The following is an 18,850-nucleotide window of genomic DNA, read 5'->3' as shown; positions in this document are numbered from 1 at the left end:
AAAGACAACAGGCAGAATGGTCTCTGATCTCCATCCTGCATTGATCCAGTTCATGCCCCTGCTGTGTGAACTATTTAAACCCTTTATTTCTTTCTATGAATCAATAGAAGAAATGGTGGTATCTTTTGGAGTGTCCTGAAAGTCACTATTTCCCTATGCGTTTCTTAACGAAACAGCAGTGTTAGAAGCCTTTACCAACACCTTTATTCTAAGCTTTGTTAGACATTTTAGACATAGCTTTGTCTAACATTTGTTTTTAAGTTAATCAGACAAAGAACAAGCATTAAAAATCCATAAAAATTCACCACTTAGTATGGCAATAAATTAAAGCTCAAATAAATTGAAATTTGTTAGTTGTAATCAACAGCAAAATCTTCAAATGCAGAACAAGCTGTAAAATCTTTCAAAATAAACCCCAGCTTGTACAGATAAAACCCTCCTACTAGCAAGATATCATTAGTCCAGTCTCAATCTTTTATTTATTGTTGATCTGCTGAATAAACACCACACTTTTATTTACAAATCAGAAACTGAAAACACATCTACACTGTCACACTTGATATCAGCAATGGCTATTACCACAAATACAGATATTTTCCTCATAAGAATATTTGAAAGATTCAAGGAGAAAAATGATAGAATTAAATCAGTAGCTGATAAAATGTTTAAAAATAGAGAAAACAATAGAGTTTCTTCCCACCTTTCATTTTTGTCAAGAGCAGCAAATTTGGCTTCATCTGTACTCCTGCCTCCTGTTTTTTTCTTCTTCTCCCTCTTTTTTCTGCTAAGCAGTTCATCCTTGATGTAGAAAGAACTACGGTTACAGGTTATCATTAACATGTAAACCACAAATGTTACTGGGACTCTTCTGTGAAGGGTAAACATTAGAGTAGCATTTATGCAAATGCAGCTAGGGGTCCTACATGATTAAGTAAAATGATCTATCTTAACAATAACTGTTGCCATGGCATCCAGTCTTTAAACACACATGAAGTCCAGTTCTGTCAGTCATGTGTATCTCCATAGCAATCAAAGTTTTCTAAGAGGAGAAAGCATTCAACTTGCCTCCTTTCTCATTCATCAACTTTAATAATGCAGTGGAAAAAATAAAAAAAAGTAAATAGATGCTAATATATGAATATTTTTCAAGTTATGCTTAGGTTTTTTTAGTCTATCAAATGCAAGAGACTTTATATACTAAAAAAAAAAAAAAATAAACAAATAATGTGGTTTTAGACTGCTTACTGATATCTATCCTGTTAACAAAACCCCAAAACAAAAAAGCATTTAGATAAGAACAAAGGCAAAGCAAGCACGATTACTAAACAAATAAAAATGATTATTTTTAAATAACATTTAGGAAAACCATAAACATGACTACAGTAGCATATGATTCTGCTTCAACAGATGATAGAAGAGTATTTAGTCCTCTTCTTTCTTCCATTTAAAAACCAAAGAACTACCTCTTGCTATTTATTATTAATTCTAGAAAACAGATGAAGTAGTTTTTAGATTACCATTTCTGATCTGTTGAATATCTTATTCTATAATTATCACCATTTTAAATGTAATCATTTTAATATGAAAAATCCAAATTCAAAAGAAGGGAGGCAGTAGAGAGAAATCCCTGTTATATGCAGACTTCTGCAGGAAATTCAATAGTAATAATTGAAGCAAGTTTGATTTATTACCAATACTTACCAGCTGTTTTTCCAGGTAGATTGACCAAACCACAGCATAATGACCCACTGTGAGTATAATGAACAAGAGTAATGCCAGCTCAGCATTGCTCATTTTTCTCACCCGCCTGTAGTAGAACACAGGCTGTCGCCAATCTGGTAGTCCATTGATCAGAATATCATCATACCTACAGTAGCAAATATAACAGACTTTCATGGAGAGCTTAAAATGAAATAAGCCAAACCACCTAATTACAAAACAAACAATATCCACAGACTGCTTGAATAATTTACACACACACACGCACGCAGGATCATTTAGGGTTTTTTTGTGTGGTTTGTGTTTTTGTTTTTTTTTTTTTAAACAGCAATACACTGCTTTGTCAACTGCTAGGCTTGGATCTGGAAACAAGCGGAATCCCGAACCACAGGTTGGGGAAATTTATCTACTCTCATGGAGAAAAAGTAATAACTCAACTGCTCCTGCAGCATCCCAGTTGATTCACTTATGAAATAACAGAGCTGTAGAAACATGCATAGGTTCTACCTGCCTGTCTGCCTATCAGTGGCCAGGTCGCCAAAGAAGTAAATAACAAAAACTATTTAATGCAAAGCAGCAAGGAACAAAAAGCCTCAGCTACTCTAAATCTTTTTTTCTTTTCCAAATTAAAAGCACAAGTGGTGGGAGGAGGGCAGTTATCTTTGCTTTTGTTTTGTCCTCTAGAAGCATTATTTCTATTAGGCAAAAATGCTGGCAGAATTAATATGCATTCTGTAGTCAGATATGAAATGAAGTTAAAGCTTGATTATAATTTTAGAAAACAAGGTTCACTGCAGCTAGACTCTTTTGATTTTCTATTTGAAAAGCTGTCTCCAAATTCAATCTATTTTAATACTGTTTAAATGTACTAATATTACTGTCTGCATAAAAAACATTTTTAAAAGCATACACAAGTTTTTCCCCCACACAAACTTCTTGAAATATCTTAGTATGTGTCTATAGTATCTACTTTTATTTATAGTACATTAATGTCATCAACTGAAAAAAAAGACAGATTTACAGTCAGGCAAGACTTACCTTCTTTTTAGTTAAGTTTTAAGAGTAAAGTTTCAAACAAAAATCTATAAAGTAAACTGAATAAACCTGTATGTTCCAAGATGTCCAACCTGTTAATCTTAAATTGAACACAACTCATTACATATTCTAATCACACCATTTCCAGAATTAAATCTGCACTGAAAGGCCTAATTTGGTGCAACACATTGACCAAAATATTTTAATTAAAAATATTCTGAGTTAGTCGCAGGCCTAATTACAGGAATAGAAATAGGGCCTATATTGTCATGCAGGTCAGTAGAACTCAGTAGTAGGTTTTTCTCAAGTAAATTGACCGATCCAGGAATAATAGCGCAGCTGCTAAACTGCCAGTCTTGACATGTAAATCAATTTAAATGCAACAACTGCACTAGCTACTTTGATAGTTATTAAATTGATACCTTGGAGATGTACTAAAAAAAAATTCCACAATCAAATTTATTTTTAAGCAGAAAAAGAGGCAAAGGTTTTAAATAAAGAATACACTTTAACTCAGCACCTCTAGAAAACCCAACTCCTGATAAAACATTCGTGCAAGTTGGCAAATGTTGCTAGGTTATTTCTAGGCAAAAGATTTAACACCACAAGGCTCTGCTGTGTTCTGAATGTTACCATAAGTAAAATTCATATAATGAAATCAAATCTTCCATGACAATTACAAGAATACTAAGATTATTATCCATTAGTGTAAGTCTCAATGTAACAATTTTTCCTTTCCCAGTAAGTCAGAATGAAGCAACTACTGATGCCTTAACACAAACTATCTGCATGGAAAAATTGCTTAGCATGTTATTTCAAAATGAAAACTTTTGCTTAAATATTTTTTCTGTAAGTGGTTTGTTTCAGAGGAATAAAGGACAAGTATTAGCATTTAATCTAAAAAAAATACTGTATTTTCTGACTATTTTAGAGTTAGAATACAAAAAAAATTTTTTTTTAGAAACCGAACCATTTTAATAAACAAATTACGTTGATAATAAGATTTCACAAAAGATATGCTTTTCTGATGAAGGCTTCAGAGAAATAGGTATGGAATATTGGGAAAGAACAATTTTCTACAATATTGCTATAACTTTATTAGTTATTTGTCTTTCTAACACAATAAGGAATGTTAACTGAGACACTGAAAATTTGGCTACTGATTAAATAAGGTCCATATATCCTAATGGTAAAAATTTTGCAATCCTGTCTTAAGTATTACTAAACAAACGTTTGGCAAGCACCTTCTATTTTAAATTATCTTTTAAGAAAAAATAAATTAAGACAGCAGAATCTTTTGCATTAAACACTTTAAACAGCATTCTGTATTTACTAGGCTATGTCCGCTGTTCTGAACAACAGTCTCCAAGGATTAAGTTGCAGAATCAATGCTCTATTGATTTTACTATCAATGAGCATTATGGCTCACACGACTGGCCATTTTAAGGGAAGAGAGCTTCTATTATAACCCACTTTTTAGAATATATACTGTTAAAAGATAAATCACTGCTTTCAATAGTAATTAAGCTCTATATTTGAAAAATAAAGATATCAATGATTTTTAGTTTTTCAACTGGAAAATGATCCTACTGAAACTCAGAAGCTTCCCACAATTTTTAAATCTTGATTTCCACATTTAGGATGCTGTTTAATTAAAAGCATGCATATTTCTCATTAAATAATTTCTTTATAGAAACCTATATTAACTATTAAGGATAGTCAGTTAATCCATATGCAGCAAGAACTACATTCAAAATTTAATTACAAAGCATTCTTCTTTTACCAACCTATTTTAATTGCTACTCTATATAAAAAAAAAATTAAACTGCGAAGGAAACATAAATTGGCAGTATTTTTTCTTAGACATATGTACACAGAATGCAACAAATATTTGACATATGAGTATGCCTAGCAGCGGCCTCTGAAATGTAGCAGTCTGCAAGCTAAAAACCCCCAAAGAACCAATACAGAAACAAACAAACAAAAAAAGACTCCAACCACTTATAACTAAATTTTTTGTTTAAAAAATTCAGGGTATTACACAAGACTAGTTAGTAACCAATTGCAAGAGTATTGAAATTTCAATCTTCTGTGAAGTTTCATAAGATAATTTTAGAGCTCTTTGTAGAATCTATTATATTGCAAGAAAAATCCATTAACTGCAGTAGCTAATTACAGTATAATCTATTTTAATATAATTTACTTTTCCCTTTAAGAAGGCCACTGCATTTCATATTTCAAATTATTTCAGAGATCTGATACAGTTTATAAAAGATGTCAAGCTTGAATTAATGAGATCTATTCTGAACCACAGGAAGACTTTGCTGGCGTTTTTTATTTTTCCTCAAGCTGTCAAAGACATCCAGTGCAACATCAGCCAGAACAATATATACTTCCTATGTCCTATGAATACAGCCATTTAATTATAATGATAGCTAAGATAAACACCTTTCTTATACTAAACAAGCATATCTTGATTCATTTACAAATGCTTCCTGTAATCAAGTCCACATTGTTATAGAGGACAGGGCCTTGTAGGTAAAATGCTCCTTAAAATGGCAACAAACAATGAAATTAAAGTCTAAGATGTTTTGCTTAATTACAATTAAGAAAAGTATGTAAAATTATCTACTTTTTCATAAATTAAAAATAATCAAAAGGTAACAAAATATATCATCATCAAGTTTATTTGTCAATAAATACCTTAAAAAGTGATGTGTATTTCAGGACATGCACCTATCTCTACATACCCTGAAGATAAACTCTTCTGTAGAACTTCATATACTCTTCATTCACTATGGATACAGAACTTAAAATATTAATCAACGCTGCATGCATGTTTAAGGTTAGAATATTAGGATTTTTTGATTACCTAGTATGTGAGAAGAACTAACATGGAAATATTACTCTACTTCACGATTAACTATACACCTTTCTCAGAGAGGGTAGGACTGCGTTGATAAGCCCCTAGAGATACAAAGGGTGCACTGCAGCTTCTCCCCAGGGCACGGGGAGAACAGTAAACTTTGAGCCTCTGCCACTAGGTCCATCACCTCAGGCAACGCTTTCAGTCTTGCATAAGCAAAAATCTCATTTTCAGCATCCAAAGTGGGAAGATCCCAGAACGAAACCCCTCACTGTCTCCTTTCCCTTGCCACAGGGTTGCAAGGTGCGCTGGAGCAGAAACATTCCTAGGAGGGGAGCAGCTCCTCGCACGTTTAGTTAAGGATGTGACACAGCAACGTCYCACAGGCTAAGGAAACAAACCCCCTCTTTTCACACTCAGAGTTTAAAAGTTTCGACTGTATAATAAATCTGATCAATAAAGATTTTCTGAAAGAAAAGAGACCATGCAGTTATGCTGCTCTACACATGGCACAGTATCTGCAGAAAATTCTCTGAAGCTAAACACTATTTAACTGACTATGGAAGCTATATCAACCACACATCCATAGCGTGCAAGAAAAATGAAACACATACTGTCTATATATTAAAAAAGCTATTGATAGTGAAATCAATCCAGGCTAGAACAACTTACTGTAGGTTTAACTTCCCATTTGCAATTATTGTGTTACACTAATTAACAATATTATTTCCTCAAACAGACTGGGTAAGTTAGTAACTTTCACGGGGTATACAAGGCCTAAAACCACAATTTTAACAAGCTTCTGCATCACAAGTCCATGAAAGAAAGCTATTATAGAGGTAATTCCTTGAAGTTCCATGCTGGAACTGATATCCATAGAGGTCATATAGCAAAGTATATTTTAAACGAGGTTACAAACAAGAAGGTGGGAAAATTTGAGGTATAAAATCACTTTTTAAGTGGTCTGAAACCATTCAACTAACATTTTAACTTTCCTTGAGTAGAGTAGAAATCCACACTAAAATTCTCTGGTGAGAGGTATAATTAAAAAATAAAACAAAACAAAACACAAATTTCCAAAAGCACTTCTTCTAAGTGCATTTCCATGACACTTCAACAGAGGATTATCAAAATGTAGATCATCTGTACTATAAAACCTGGACTCCTGCCAAGACATCTACAAAGCCAAAAACCCTTCAAGAAATGTCTTGTAAAAGATTAGTAAGGCAAAAGATGTTTTAATGAAACTCCAACCTAAAAGCATAACTTCCTTTGCCATGGCCCAGTTATTCTGATAATCATAAGCTTAAATGGACGTCCTTTAAAAAAAAAAAAAAAAAAAAGTTTTATATATCTATACACACACACACACACACACACACACACACTTCTTCCAGAAAGCAGATCAACCACAGATTTTTATTCCTTAATTTTATCCCCTTCAGGTATTGTTGGATCTGCTCCTGAGGCTGCCAGGGCAACTATCAATTATTAATAAACATAATGTTATCTGGATACCACTAAATCAGAGTCTACAATATTATAGATATGTTTGAAAGAAAAACAACAAAATAAGCAGAAAAAAATTGTTAAAGAAGGCATACACTGGAAAAAATCCCTAAATATCACACAAAGAACCTTTTATTGATATACTGATATATGACTGACAGCTGAATCCAAGTGGACTATATTTACAAGCACAGCTTTAATAAAACAATCAATGATAATTAACACGACTCACAAATAGAAAAAAAGAACAAGTGATATTATAGTTAAGCGCTAAACATTATTCCTTCCAAGTGCAAATTGGCTTTTAAAGTTCTTTCAAAACATACTTTTAAAGACGACTAATCAGTATACCCCACAAAAATGCACACCAGATTCCCCTTTAAGCCACATACAATCTTTAATTACACAGCTATATAAGAAGTACAACTCAGATTATACAAAAAATCTGAATAGTTACGACAAGGCCAAATAGGTTTTCAGTTTATCACTAGCATATGTGATTACTTTATTAAGAACCTATGTAAATTAACTCACCTCTGCCTCCTTTCTTCATCCTTTAAAATCTCATAGATAGCCACCAACTAAAACAAAAACACAAAAGAACCACAAGACATTTACTTTAGGACTTGAATTTTTAAAATTTGAGTAGTAGTGTCATATTTTACACTTGCCAATAAATATTCTTTCATAGATTTGAGTTTTCCCTATAATACTAGAGAGTAAGCTCACCAAGGGGAAAAAAAAAGAAAAAAAAGGGACATAACTGTATAGAAACCAGATGCACAATCAAGCAAGTTCTTACAAAATACATTCCCTGCCCCCCCCCCCCAATCTTCCTCAGACTCGGAGACCTGTCTCAGTTACAGCTTAAAAAAAGGGTATCATGTGTTTCATTCTAAAGACCTTATTAAAACTATACTGCCAAAAGCCAGTGTTTGGTCACCAGGAGCATATTATTAAATGGCAGATCTAATTATAACAGTCCCATGGTTTTGCTCTACAAGGATTCAGAAGGGGAAAACATTCAAGAACTAAAATGAACTATTTTCATTAAATTATGACTACAGTAAACAACTTGCACTGAAACCTGATCAGAAATTTTTCTCACTTCTTTCAAAAATACAATTATAAACAGGCCTCAGGAAAAGAATAAAACATGTTTTCCTCATAAGAGTATACATCTAGGTATTTTCATGTGTTCAAAAATTTTTAATACACAAGTAGTTAAATACTAAATCCAAGTTATTAAACAAGTTAAAAAAAATTTACAACTCTTTCAGAATTAATCTAGCTGTAACAGGAAATATGTAATTCAGTGTTCAACTTTTCCATCATTTTAAAGGTATATCCTCATTCTTAATAAAAGCATATCTTTATAAACAATTCTGATCCTGTTTTTTACAAGCTTTTATTACCTATAACTTTTATTATGCACTTACTTGTCTAAACTGTATTTCCGCATTTACATCTTTATTCTTGTCTGGGTGTAAAATTAGTGAAAGCTTTCGATATGCTTTCCGAATGTCCGCAGATGAAGCATCCTTAAAAAGGGAAACAAAGCAAGTGTCAGAAACAAATTACCAGAAGGTTGTTAAGATCTGAAGCCAATCAGCCAAGAGCAGGAGTCAAGTCAATGCAACACGAGAAGTCCAACAACCAAACCGTGCCACTAGCCTGGCCCACAGGGCTGAACAATCATTTAGTCCAATTCAACTCTCATCGCAACTTCCTTCATTATCATACATTCATTACAATAATATTTGCTAAAACTTTCAAACGCTTTCTTCCTTAAAAATTAACCAATGTGCCTTCTGTACCAATTTAAAGTTCAAATAGAACCCAAGAACTATTACATATGCATGTCTTCAAGGAAGTCGTCATTTCTCCAAATAATCATGCTCAATCTTCCAAACTCAGGACTTGCTATGAACTGTGCCCTTATTAATATTTACATTTAATTCAGTGCTCATAAGACTTTCATTCAACTTCAGTTTCACCATGTCTAAAGAATTGTGAGGTTTTTTTAAGTAGTTTCAAATTGCAGTCGTGAAGCTACATTATGGCACTAACATCAATCTACTCCTGAAAAATGATAAAGATGGCATGCATTCTGAGAGGAAGAAAAAATGCAAATTGTAAAATGCATCAACAATGTATCAAATCAGCTGCACAATGCACAAACTTCTGAATTAATGATTGCCATTTAGTGCATGCTATAAAGACCATCATAAAAGAAAGATTTCAAGAAGTGTATTATACAGGATATAGGCATTACACTCACCAGAAGATCCACAAAGCCTCACATTTAAACACAACTTCTTGGCTTTTATTACAAACACCTCCAGGGCAATGTTTTAGAAATAAAGTACGTGTCTGTCAAGTTTAAATTCTTGGGATTCTTTAACATATAAAAATATATATTCTCTCTCTCAAAATTATAATGTCAATAGGTACTTAAAAAAAAAAAAAAACACCAAAAAACAGAGCTGAACTAACTGTGAGAGGAACAGCGCTGAAATAAGATAATAATTAATGCAATACTGTAATTAATCTGTCAGGCTTTTTATTGAAAATCATTATTTTCATTTGAAAATTTTCACTTTTAGAACACGAGTCTATAATAATGTATGAGTTTGGGCCAGGAGTTAATATTAGAGAAAGATTTTGGAGGAGTGGGAGAAAGGCAAAAAGAGAAAGTGAGAGAAGATGCAGAGTTTTAGAACATTCAGCTATGAAAAGATACTTTAAGGAAGTTGGTATTATCCTCTAATGCAAGACCAAAATTTTCCTAGGCTCTGCCTACAGACAGAAGTTGCTTTGATTACTCACAGGGAAGATCACTTTTGAAAAGACTACATGTGCATTTTTTCCATTTTTTTATTTCCAATACCTACTTCTAAGGCATGTGCACCACAAGCAGAATCCCACTGGTTAAGTACCAGTTTGCTCCCATCTCGATTACTGTCAGTGAGTCATTTCACATAGTGGTGTTTTATTGGTTTATTTTTAATTCTTGGTTAAGGGGTAGGAAGAAGCAATGTGACTAAATATCTATTCTAAGCACAAAGAAATATTAAATCCTTGAGATGCAAACTTAATAGAATTACACAAAGTAAGTGAGAAAACACAAACTAAAGAAATGTTTTAAAATTAGGGATTGAGACCGTAACATCATCAAGAAATGAGTACCTCCATATTGTGTATATGGGTTAAACTGCAGCTTATTCCTTCTCCACTGTAGCTTTTGATGTGCTTTGTATTATTTTTGGAACATATCGGATGAACAGTTAAATACCTGATAAAAACATTTTAAAGATTCGTCTGGCAATATTTTTCCAGCTACTTCAAACAACGAACAAGATAAAAGTTAGAGTGTTTTGAGCTGTTTTTGTAGAACCTGATTTAAGTTTCACTTAGGAGCAGCACAATTAGATACATTTCTTTAGCAGCAAAGAAGATAGTTTTCCTGTTTCATGCTCAAGCAAGGCAAGAGATCTCAAGTCAACTACGAAGGAGTTACGTTGCTTCATCTTGAGAAGATGGGGAAAAAAATTAAACAGTTTACAAAAACATGCATCTTAGGTACTAGAAATAATTTAAAGATTGTTTTGTTTGCCCTCATCTACCAACCTAGACAGCCACTGCATCAACGATGCGGGCTTGCCTTCAATACAAAAATACAATATTTGAACACAGCTACAGCAAATAAAATCAGGCAACAGTTTACTGGCCATGGTTTTAGCTACACCACAAAACCACAAAAATTATCTTTATTAACATATCAGCTAGTTGTAATTAAGCCCCAGAAGTTTAAAAAAGGGAGAACAAGAGCACTGCATAACTGAATATGGGATGCTGCTGTAAAGGCAGTGATCACAGTGGGCCTGTATCAATAGCAAAAGCAACACTATGCCTGCCAGCTAACTGATCCTTCACAACAGGGTTCAACACAACACAGAACAACGTTGTCTGTCTTTAAAAATAAAGTCCCAAACATTTTGTTCATTAATGCTAGCTACAGATAATGTTGAACATCTTCAGGAAAGGTTCTGGATCCTTTAGGAGCTGTTCTGAATGGCTTTAGATGTGCAAAGGAAAATATTTTTTTAAGAAAAACCTTCCATCACTATAGAACTTTCTACCAATGTATTGCCCTAAATATGCTACAAATAATTATCATTTTAAACAAATACAGAAATATCTACCATATTCAAGTCAGCTGTTCAAAGGGTCTTTCATTTATAGCTAGCTGGTCACCTTCCATAATGGCTGAGCAATACTGAGTTGAAGAATCAGTGTTTTCTACAAACTAGAATATTTCATATACTAGGGGAAAGGTTCGAAGATTAGGGGGAAAATGCCACAACCACATTAAGTTTTTTGTTTGTTTTAAAGATAAAGCTCTGAAGACTATCTGGATAGCTTCTTTTACATTTCAGAAATCGCGATTTCAGCTACACCTAAGGAGGAAAAACCCCAGCTCTGTACAGGCATACCATTCAACAGCAAAAGGAGCTGCTAATATTACAGCCAGCTGGCACACTGATTTCTCCACACCGCACTTCAGGTTGGCAAGTAAGTTTTGCCACCGATTAAGCCAAGGGAGCCTGTGGCACTGTCTCCCTCATGTGGATACAAATGCCACAAGCACAGCACGAGGCCTCCCTTGGCAGCCACCCTTCAAAGCGACGGGTACCGCAGCACTGCCACGCTTGGCACCTTCGCGCCCCGCTGCCCCTTACGGGCACCTTACTAGTTCAGTGCTGCTCTCGCTGCAGTGATGGCAGACACCTCTCTGGTCAGCATCTAATCCCGGTTTCATCTGGTTCCTACACTGCTATTCAAGAGGAAAAAAGGTAATACTACATCACCTATATTTTGAAAAAACAAAGCTTAACCCAAGCACTTATGTTAAAAGATAATGCAAAATGAATGCTCTAAGCTAAAGTAAAAACTGCTCCGGTCAGCTGCACAGCTGGAAAAAATCCACCTAGCAGACAAGTCAATGGAGGAAAAGGTGTTTTATGCTAGAATTAATTCTCAGATATACCAAACAACAAGTCTATATTTAGCCTCTTATGCATGCAAATATATGCAAGTATTCTTATGGGAATTTTTTAATTGCTAACACTTTATTGAACAAATAGAGTTTCCATGTGTTTAGTTACAGGACCTCTACATGGAAGTTAACAGTTTATCTACTACACTTTTTAGTATAAGCCCTTACACAGTACAAACCAATATTTTAACATACAGAAGAAATTACAATTTAAAGCAATCAACAGCATGACAAAAGTTAAATACATTTTTTAAGGTATTTTGCTGGAATTTTTATTTTTATTTCTTTCAAGACAGTGATACCTCTCAGATTCCCAGGGTGGGGGAGAAGAGGAAGCATACTTCTCACTATTTATGCCATTTATTTTTTGCATCATTTTCATATTCTCCAGTATTACCAAGAAAAGTTGCATCATTAGACTACAAATACATAAGAAGGAGAAACAAAGAAAGAAGGAGAAACAAAGAAGTTATTTTTAGTCACTACTGATAACAGATTTAAAAAAATGGAAATAGGCATTTGCTGTCCCTTTTTTTTTTTCTTTCTCTCTTTCTTTTTTAATAAATTCTTGCTTTAAATGTATAAAAGTTAAAGATTCAAATCTGGCCTCCTCCTGCATCTATACAAATTTAGAGTCTCATCTGCAGAGTTCACTTCCACCTTTACAAAAAACAGAAAAGCTAACGCAGTACAGTACAACTATATCACTCCATTGCCTTCTATTCCTACCGTAACTATGATTACTAATGAACCTTAAAAAAGAAAAACTAAAAACACTCATTGCAGTCCCAAGACAATTCTTGGTGAACACATAACATATCAGATATTGCCATAGGCAAACAGTGATTAGGTCAAGGGGGAAAAAAAATAATCAATGTCTACATAGTTTTCACTTACCAACATATACAATTCAAAACCTAAATTGTTCCCTCGAGTGCAATGCAGTTATACAACAAGACTTAGTTACTTACAATTTAGCAACTGCTTCTAACACAGGAAATGCGCTCAATTCATCTTGGGTTTTAAATATGCCTGCTAATGTCTTTAAATAGGTGGCATTATCTTTATTAGCAATAGGAAGGCATGTGGTCCAGAGGATGCTGATAAAAGTCAGAATTCTCTTCATTTGCTGTTTGTCCAATCGCTTGTTAAGGGGTGAAAAGGGAATGATAGCAGTAAACTTATTTCAGCTGTAGTGCTGATGAATGCCTCTGTAGAATTCAACAGTGAATATAACTGTAGTTATATAGCAACCAAAAGTGGCAATTGTATAGGGCACCAGTTCCACAGCAACTCTGTTTGAAGTGTGAATCTTAGACCCGTAAATAAACTTCATTGCTGGCAGGCCTTCATGAGACATGAAACCTAAAAGTCTTTTTGAGCCTTCCCAAATTACAGTCAAATTTGTAGAACTATTGTTGTTGTTTATTTAATCAAGAGTAATTTAAATTTATGTGGTTTCATCAGTAAAATTTTCTATTTTGTACAAAAGAATGGGTTTAAGTCATTACTTTCCTTTTGGCAACCATCTGGTATACAAGTTGAAGCATAATCATACAGAGAAAAAAAAGTAAACTTTGTAAACTTACAATTACTTATTTTTCTTCTGTGATTTGAAACTACAGGGTACATGGTCTGTCCCACAGAAGTTCACAGAACAAGCAACGGCAGATAACTGGACACAAGCTACAGCTGTCTACTGCACGCTGGGCCAGCAGCGCGTAATAACTTACTCTCTGGTCCTTTGCATGAGAAGCCCAYGCACAACTAATATCTGTAAGTGCTGAAGCCCAAACAGATGTGCCTGTAGGCCAGTAATTAAACACCCATTTATAGTCCTCATTCCTCAAGCGACACAAAGGAACATAAGTGTGACCCTTCCTAAATGCACCACAGCACCCGGGGACAGAAGAGCGGCGCTGCTGCTCCACAGCCCTGCCTAGGTAACTCCTAGGGCTGAAAACACAGCTGCAACTCTCCTTCCAGCCCTCTTCTCACCCCGTTKTGGTTCTGAATAGGCCGGCACAGCTCTCTCCAGCAGAGACCTGCCTGCTCGAAGGCCATTCTGACTCTGCAAGCTTACCACAGAAACTACAGAATTCAATGCCTTGCATTCACCTAGACTTTGTGCTATATTTTTTTAATATAAAAAATTTTGAAATGTGACTTAAAAAAAAAAAGAATTCCCACCATCAGTACCAATAGCGTTAAATTTCACAATACACACATTCTGTGCAGAATCACAAGTATCTGGAATTTTCCTCAAACACCTTCCTTTCCTGAAAGTAATTTCCCTAAAGAAAAAAAGTCACGCCTGCATGCTGTGTTTCTGCACACAGTAATCGCTCAATGACACCAGGAGGAAAAGCAGCCGCCACATAAAGCAGACATAACCACATACTCCTCTAATATTAACAACAGCGCAAGACTAGGAAATAAATGAAACTTCACCCATATCAGACTTGATTAAAATATCATTCCTAAATTTCCCTCCCTAAGTGTATCCACTCCAACCTGGTCCTAATTTGAAGTATTGTGAACAGATTAGTTCCAAGCGGTACACCTGAGTTTGCCAAGTTTGCATTTGGAAAAACATCTAAGGGGAAGCAGAGTCCTATAGCAAATTCCAGAGGTGGGAAGAGCTGCTGGCGATCCTGGAGAACACCACGCTGGGAAACAAAAGCAAGAGCCTCCCGGAAGACCAAGCATTATCTAGCAACAGTTATAGTTAACAGCTGTGAACTGAGTTTTGGCTCAAATTCCTTGCTACCTTTGTTCAATTCACCCTTTATTTTTATTGAACATATTTCTAAGACACCCATCTTTTTCACAGATGTAAAATGAGTTAAACTTGAATTTGCTGCTTCTCTGCAGATAAGGGTGCCAAGCGTAGCCGGGAAGCAGCCCGGATTTGCGGCGCTGCTGAACGAGCCATGCAGCTCTCAGCATTCCACTGATTTAAACAGAATAACAGCACAGCAGGGAAATACGGAGGAACTAAAAATAATGTTAAAAAGGTGTTTTAATGCTTTTTTATGTTGGAAAGTTTTAAAGCAATTCATGAAATGAAAATGAATACAAATCAGCACAATGTATTCCTGCGAGCATCTGATAACTGGCACAATCCCTGAACGGGCATGTTTGTTTCCAGGGGAGTGTGCCAAATGAAAGACGACACTGTTTTCAGCCTCTCATGCCAAATGAAAGAAAATTCTGCTGCCTCATGCTTGAGAAACCAAAAAAAGCGTGTTTTCTTCAGTACCTGTGCACAATTACATGGGCTTAGGTTTTCTTGACCAGTTTGAACAACAGTATTTACATCTAACTTTTTTCTTCTGTTAAAACTATTTTAGCCTTTTACCTTTTTATTTAGATTTTCAGAACTTGATTATTTGGATATGAAAACGTGGATTGCCCAAGGGAACAGCGTCATGTATAACCATAAGTTATGACCGAACACCAGCTTTGTATCAGACTGAGACGCAGAGAGCACTCACCAACTCCGCCACAACATTTTTAGAATTGCTCTTTCACATTTAAAATGGAAAATAAAGCCGGAGAATAGCAACTGAGAACATTCCTCAAGCCAATACAGACTAGTCCAAAATCCTGCCTATTGTTATGGTTTATTTCCATTTAGTTTTTCATTCTGGTACTTCAAAAGGAAGAAATGAGCAAGTATTCTTCATTTATTTCAAATGTTTTTCCAGGGACCATGCGCCTGTGTGTGTGCGCGCACACACCATTATAGGCTTGAGAAAGTTATTTTTAGCATGCTGTCTTGAAAATCTGCCCCTTGCATCAGAGATTTCCAGCTTACAGCTCTCAAACATACYACCTGCAAGATTCCTGATCCTGCAACATATTCACATGAAATAAAACTGTTAAAAGGGAAGACCACTGCTTTTACAGTCCAGGTTAGCAGAGAGAGTAAAGTATGATGTCTCTTGCCATGCATTTCTTGCTCAGCACCTTTGTCCCAAGATAGCAAAGGCCAAGGACCCCTGTTTTATTAGAGAGTGACACTATAACTAACCAAGGACAGCTGAAGGCAGTCTACACTCACCCAACTACGAAGCAAAGATTTTTGGGTGTTGTATCTGGCAAGTCCCAACCCTTCCTACCACGTACCCAAAATAAGCTTCCACCTTTTTTTATATAGTTTTCTTTCTACTTTTCAGCTTTAGTACAATGTTTCCAATCTTCTTTCAAGAGGTAAAGAATTAAAGGAACTTAGAGAACAGCAAGGTTAAATCTACAGACCAAGGCCTTTACCTCCTCTGCTTTGTACTTATGCTGCCCCCATCACACCCTTCCACCAGAACTGACAGTATTGACCCATACTCTCCTGCCTATCCTGTCCTTTAAAATAGCCACTTCCCAAATTTCAGTTTTAATGTAATTTTTGGAGGGAGATAACTAATGACCACAAATTTAATTATACAATCTTAAAGAAAACCAAAATCCAAAATAAAACAAACAAACAAAAAACCCCACTTCAGCTACTTTCTACCAAATTTCTTACTGAGTTTCCAAACCAGCAGAATTTTGTGCTGTCACTTTTGTGATTACATCTTTAAATAACCTGTAAGCTCTAAAAGTATGTAAAACTTTTTACATTTTTGAAAGGTATTTATTACCCTCCCTTCTGATGTCAAAAAAAAATGAGGAGGGGGGAAGGGCACATAAAGACAGGATGCAGGATGTATGGCTGAAAAGAGAAGATTATAAAGACATACAAGAAGCCAAAAGAGACTGATTATCTCCCACAGAAAAGTTTTTAAAATCTACCCATTACCTTATGCATCAGCACAGCATTTACATGGTGAACAATCCCCAGGAACAACTTTCAGAACAGGCCTTAATCATTTATCAGTAACTTTCTCAGCCCTATCAGCTGTGAAGGACAGTAATTTATATGCACATACACCCCCACACAACCATTATATATATAATATACATACATACATATATATACACACACACACACACATATATATTTTTTGGTACACACACACACAGATGCACTAATATAAAAACAAATACCTTCCCTCAGAAGTCCTTAATGCTTATACAATGCTCTAATTTATATTTGTAATTGTTGCTCAACTTCACAAAGCATTTTAAGAAGAGTCAAATAAAGCCTGTTCCATAAGCCTGGAAAGAGTTGACAGTAATCATTGGCATATCTTGACTTACGCAATGCTTTTAGTGCACAACATTCTTTTAACCAAATGACAAAAACATGGGTAAGATGAAACTATTCTACTATAGTTGCAAAACAAAATGGAAAGAAAAAAGACTGAAGTGTCAAAAATGAAAAGATGTATCAAATAGGATTTATGAGGTCTGTCCCAAGTCCAGTGATACTTAATATTTTAACTGGCAACTTGAATTAGAGAATCCTTATTAAACTGGTAGTTAACACTCACCTGGGAAGATGCTGTCAGACAGAATTCAGAAAAAAAAAGAAAAAAAAAAAAAGTATTTCACAAGGGAAAGACCAATGGTCTACATCTGGACAGAAGTCACCTACACAAATACAGCATGGAAAGAAGCAGTTAGGCAGAAGTGCTCTCCAGGATCAATGAATCACAAGCTGCACACAAGCCCGTGCTGTGATGCTGCCTTTCCGCGCCACCCAGCCCACCGCGCGCCACAAGCAACCAGGCCATTGCACTCGGCACCCACAAGACCGCAGCTGATTACTTCGTCCAGCTCTAAACAATGCGTTTCTAGAAAGCTGTAAGTCTCTTTGGAAGAACTGCAAAGGAAAGCAACAAATCTGAATAATAAGAGGCCTAGGAGAAAAAAAGTGACTCATTCAGAAAAACTGAAAGAACAAGAGTGACTGTTCGGGCTAACGAAAAGGCAGTTGACTAGGAAGTGCAACATCGTCAAATACATAAAAGGTGGCTTCAAAGAAAAATGGAATAATTGCCTTGTCTGATCTATCAAGGCTAAGCAGTAACAGRGTTGAATTACAGTACAGGAAGATTCAGGTTAGATATTAGGAAAAGTTGCTAGAAGCAACGAAAGCGCATCACTGGCACACACTGCCGAAGTCTCCATTATGAGCAGGTCTTACAAACATTTAACAGGCCTGATTTAGATATAACTGATTCTGCCACAGTAGGGCAGAGTAGGTCACTACCCATCATATATTCTAGGATTGAAATATCCCTTTGATGATCAATTCAATTAATAAATCCTCTGAGAACATTCAAACTGGATTTACCACATCTGTTTACATAGTTTAAAAGGTCCTAGCTGACAGAGTATTCTTGTCACGCTGAAAACAACAGATGCTCATGTTGGAAGAGAAAAAGTCAGCGAGATTTTCAGAAAACCTAAAAGGTCTTCGAAATGAGTGGCAAGTTTGTAAGTAACAGGAGGTGGCAGGGAACACTTTTTTGCTAYAAGTTTATAATCCAATACAGCCCTGTCTATGACTTGGACAACTAGGCATTATGCTTGCTTTTCCTATTACATACCAGCTATTGTGAATTATTAAGTTGTCCTGTAGTGAAATTTCACTCATAACTCTCCCATGTAATTYGGATTTAGAATATTTTCTCCACCTGAATTATTGACTTCAGCCTTGAAAGACACCAAGAACAGATATGACTAACAAGGTTTCCTTGAGAATGTTGGATGAAAAT

General features: G+C 35.3%; 1 protein-coding gene across 1 annotated transcript in view; it reads right to left on the bottom strand.

The window, feature by feature from the left end:
- DNAJC1 (DnaJ heat shock protein family (Hsp40) member C1) overlaps window positions 1-14,252 on the bottom strand; it is a 77,285-nt gene extending 63,033 nt beyond the window's left edge. The window contains exons 1-6 of the mRNA XM_026064948.1: window positions 14,187-14,252; window positions 11,883-11,966; window positions 8,569-8,670; window positions 7,664-7,710; window positions 1,702-1,867; window positions 701-798 (exon numbers count right to left, since the gene is read on the bottom strand). Coding sequence (XP_025920733.1) covers window positions 701-798; window positions 1,702-1,867; window positions 7,664-7,710; window positions 8,569-8,670; window positions 11,883-11,966; window positions 14,187-14,252 — 563 coding nt within the window. The remainder of the gene's footprint in view (window positions 1-700; window positions 799-1,701; window positions 1,868-7,663; window positions 7,711-8,568; window positions 8,671-11,882; window positions 11,967-14,186) is intronic.
- Window positions 14,253-18,850: the final 4,598 nt, after the last annotated feature.

Source organism: Apteryx rowi, unplaced genomic scaffold (assembly GCF_003343035.1).
Source record: "Apteryx rowi isolate R43461 unplaced genomic scaffold, aptRow1 scaffold_222, whole genome shotgun sequence".
Lineage (NCBI taxonomy): Eukaryota > Metazoa > Chordata > Aves > Apterygiformes > Apterygidae > Apteryx > Apteryx rowi.
This window is presented reverse-complemented; position numbering and strand designations above follow the sequence as displayed.